Below are 3557 nucleotides of genomic sequence, written 5' to 3' on the forward strand. Positions count from 1 at the left end.
AAGAATAATAATAATAATAATAATAATGATAAAAGAATATACAAAATAAGTGATGCACAATGCAATTGCTCACAACCCGCCGACGGATGCCCAGCCAGTTCCTGAGCAGCGGTCACCGCCCCCCGGTTGTAGTATATGCTCCCCCCCGGGAGTATATAAACTCCCCCCAGTTTATATACTAAGCATGACATCGCATGGTATGGAATATCCCTTTGGCCAGTTTGGGTCAGCTGCCTTGGCTGCCCCCTCCCAGCTTCTTGTGCACCTCCAGCCTTCTCCGTCGGTAGAATGCGAGAAGGTGAAAAGTCCTTGACTAGTGTAAGCACTACTTAGCAACAACTAAAACATCGGTGTGTTATCAACATTATTCTCATCCTAAATCCAAACCACAGCACTGTACCAGCTACTAGGAAGAAAATTAACTCTATCCCATCCAAAACCAGTACAGTGTGTTAAATACAGAAATCACTGGGTAAAATTTTAGAGTGAGGTAAAATTAATTGTTTTTTCTATTGGCCTGTTCTGTGTCTTGAAAGCTATTTTTTGTATTTCTCCTCAATAGAACTGAAGAACAGAGAAGGTCTGAATGAATTTAAAATATTATTCTAATATGCTACCTGTCATAACATAGGGAAGAACTGTAGCATAAAAAAAGGAAGGAACAAGCTATTGTATCTTAGCCTGCTGGTAGAACTAGCTGGAGATTTTTCTGATCAGCTTCAGCAAAAAATGCTCACTTGTTGGCCCAACAAGTATGGACTAAAACATCTAGGATTCAACGGTGTGGTTATTTACTTAGTTATCAATGATTCCCTGTGGAGGTTCTTCCATAGTACACCACACTCCCAGCAGACTATCTTAAGACTGGGATAAATCTGATGCCTGCATTTCTCTCAGGCATAGAGAAACCAGGTTTTCTGGAGTGGTCAGTCATGGCAGGTTATGGCAGTATGCTGTGACAGGGCTTCGAGAATCTTTATTGTTGGGCCAGGCGTCTGAAACCTCTGGAAACTCTTAACTATAACTAGAGCAACAACCTTTAGATCTTGGACTGTTCCTTTTAAAAATCAAACTTCTGATGTTCAGGATGCTCGGTGATTGAGGAATGTGTCAGTTTTAGCAGATGTCTGCAAGGTGTGAGCAAGACCTGTTTCTTTTGGAAACATCATGTTTTGGTGTTTCCAGATCAGCATTTCCATTTTGTTATTTCTTCTTTGCCTGGTTTAAATTGATTCTCCAAATGAAAATAATTCTTATGAACTAGAATTCTGGTCTTGGGCCAGTTCCTCTCCTCAGTGGAGGAACTAGGAATTCAACTATTCTCAGTTCTGTACCTGTCCTGTCTTTCTGACTAGTCTTCCTCACAAAAGTGGGAAATTATGAATGGCTACAGGATCAGCCCCGGCTTGTTCAAAGACTTGGGAATCTTTAGCAAACCTTTCCTTCAACCCAGGTAGTTTCAAATTGGTAGTGAACGTTGGCCAGGGAGTTCTTGGTTTTAGGTTTCATGTGAGTGTTCTGCATTGGTCATTAACCATACATATAGTGTTTACTTATTTAAAAGTTGGAGTTTTATGGGTTGAAAGCAAGCCTTGTTGAATAGGAGCAGAGAAAACCTTTGACACATCGTTATTAAAGGCTTATTATTTAATATTGTGGTGAGGGAGATACAACAAACTTAATTTTACTCTGTAAGCTATAAATGGGATATAAATGCAAGGAAGGGTGATGAACTAAGAAGAGGGCTATAGCTGAAGATAGGAATGGTTTGCTCATTGGCAAGTGTTAAGTCATTCCAGGTTGATGAAAGCAAATGCGAGAAGTTTGCTATTTCCATTAAAAAAAAAAAAAGCATTTTCTGATTTGTGTGTTTGTTTTCTTTTGCTTTTTTCTCTCCTTCTGTAGGCTTATGAAATGAAACTGAGGAAGTCTGCCAATCCCTCTTCAGCCTTTTTATCCACCACGCTGCATAGTTTGGATAAAGTCTTGCATGGTGGAGTGCCCTGTGGATCCCTCACAGAGGTAACTTGTTTAATACATTTTACTGCAGTTGCACATCACACCTAGAAGTCAAAAGTCACAGATAGGTTGGACTGTTTTGTGTCAGGTGCTTTGAATGCAAAAAAAAAAAAATTTTTGGATGAGGAGTGCTTTTTTTTAATTGGTAGAAGCTGCACTTTTTTTTTCATTGGTTTTTTTTTCCCCAGCATGTCAGGTAAGTAAGAAAATGAAGGAATTAAAAAATTTGATGATCCTATTTTCCTTTAAAAAAGTGAAAATTTTCCCAGGAAATTTGGGAGAATTGTTGGCTGGATTTTACAGTGGGAAAGTTGCAGTGTGGTTTTGTAGTTAGAACACAAGGTACTGAATCAGGAGTCTGTCCTTTTAATACTGACTCATTCTGACTTTACCAAGTGATTAGTTTTTATGACGGTACAATAAGCAATTAGGACAAAAGCATGAAGCATATAGGCATGAGAATGACTTTACAGAGCTTTTATATATAAACGTAACTAATTTATGCAATAAATATGTAATGCGTTCTTTTTAAAGAAGACTGTAATTAAGGCCTGTATTATATGCTCATACATTGCAACACTACAAATTGCGTATCTATCTGTCTGTCTATCTGTAACTCTGTCACTGTCTGGACTTTGGATGCAATGCTACTTTTTTGCTTAGAAATTTCTTTTAAGAACAAGGGAGCACTTCATCTTCTAGTACCTGTATTTCTCTATGGCCTCACAGAAAGTGATAATAACTTGCATAGGTTCTATAATCTGGAAAGACAGGATTTGTGTAGATGCTCATAGGACTCATTGAGTGTTATAAAAATACAAAGATGCAGTCTCTGGCTTAGGAATTTGGAGATGGAGAAATGTATATATTGGAGGGAGTATCAATATACGTGTGCACTGTTCTTATGTTATTCCCCTAGCCATCTGTTGTAGGCCTTTGGTAGAGAAAGAATCCAAAGCTATATGGACATTGGTTTTATGCAATGTGGCCATACCTGCCTTCTTAAAGTAAAGTTCTGAACTCAGCTGTGCACTTGAAATGAGTGGAAAAATATATATTGTGTGCCCTATGCTCTGAATTTAGACAGGTTGAAACCATTTTGTTCCTCGAACACTTTAACAGTCCTTACCAAGTGCTTTTCTTTATCTACTGTGGCAATTTGCCACAGTAGAGGAGTAGAAGTGAGAAGTTATGAAAATCTTACTATGAGGAAAATACATTTTTTACACACTCTATAATCAAACTACATTGGTTTTGATCTCAGATAGAAATCCCTTATGAAATCTGGTAGTGACTTAAAACGTATTAGTGTTTAAGCAACACTGAGTTTAGACTAGAACAGTTTCTGCTCTAGTAAACTGTTATGTAATGAGGGGATATTACTTTTTAAAGATTCTGAGTATTTCTTTTTGTGTATGACGTACAGGAATATACACCATTCAGGTCCTCATAAAAATGTTTAAGAACGCATCCATGAACTTACGTTGATCTGGCAGAATTAATATTTTCTTCATATTTAGGCCTAGCTGTGTTACCAA

The 3557-nt window shown here is 37.8% G+C and overlaps 1 protein-coding gene across 1 annotated transcript in view; it reads left to right on the top strand.

Annotated features, from left to right (window-relative positions):
• The window catches only part of RAD51B (RAD51 paralog B), a 411873-nt gene that overhangs the window by 6004 nt on the left and 402312 nt on the right, over positions 1-3557 (top strand). The window contains exon 4 of the mRNA XM_009325571.1: positions 1906-2022. Coding sequence (XP_009323846.1) covers positions 1906-2022 — 117 coding nt within the window. The remainder of the gene's footprint in view (positions 1-1905; positions 2023-3557) is intronic.

The sequence above is a fragment of the Pygoscelis adeliae genome, unplaced genomic scaffold (genome assembly GCF_000699105.1).
Source record: "Pygoscelis adeliae isolate BGI_AS28 unplaced genomic scaffold, ASM69910v1 Scaffold356, whole genome shotgun sequence".
Lineage (NCBI taxonomy): Eukaryota > Metazoa > Chordata > Aves > Sphenisciformes > Spheniscidae > Pygoscelis > Pygoscelis adeliae.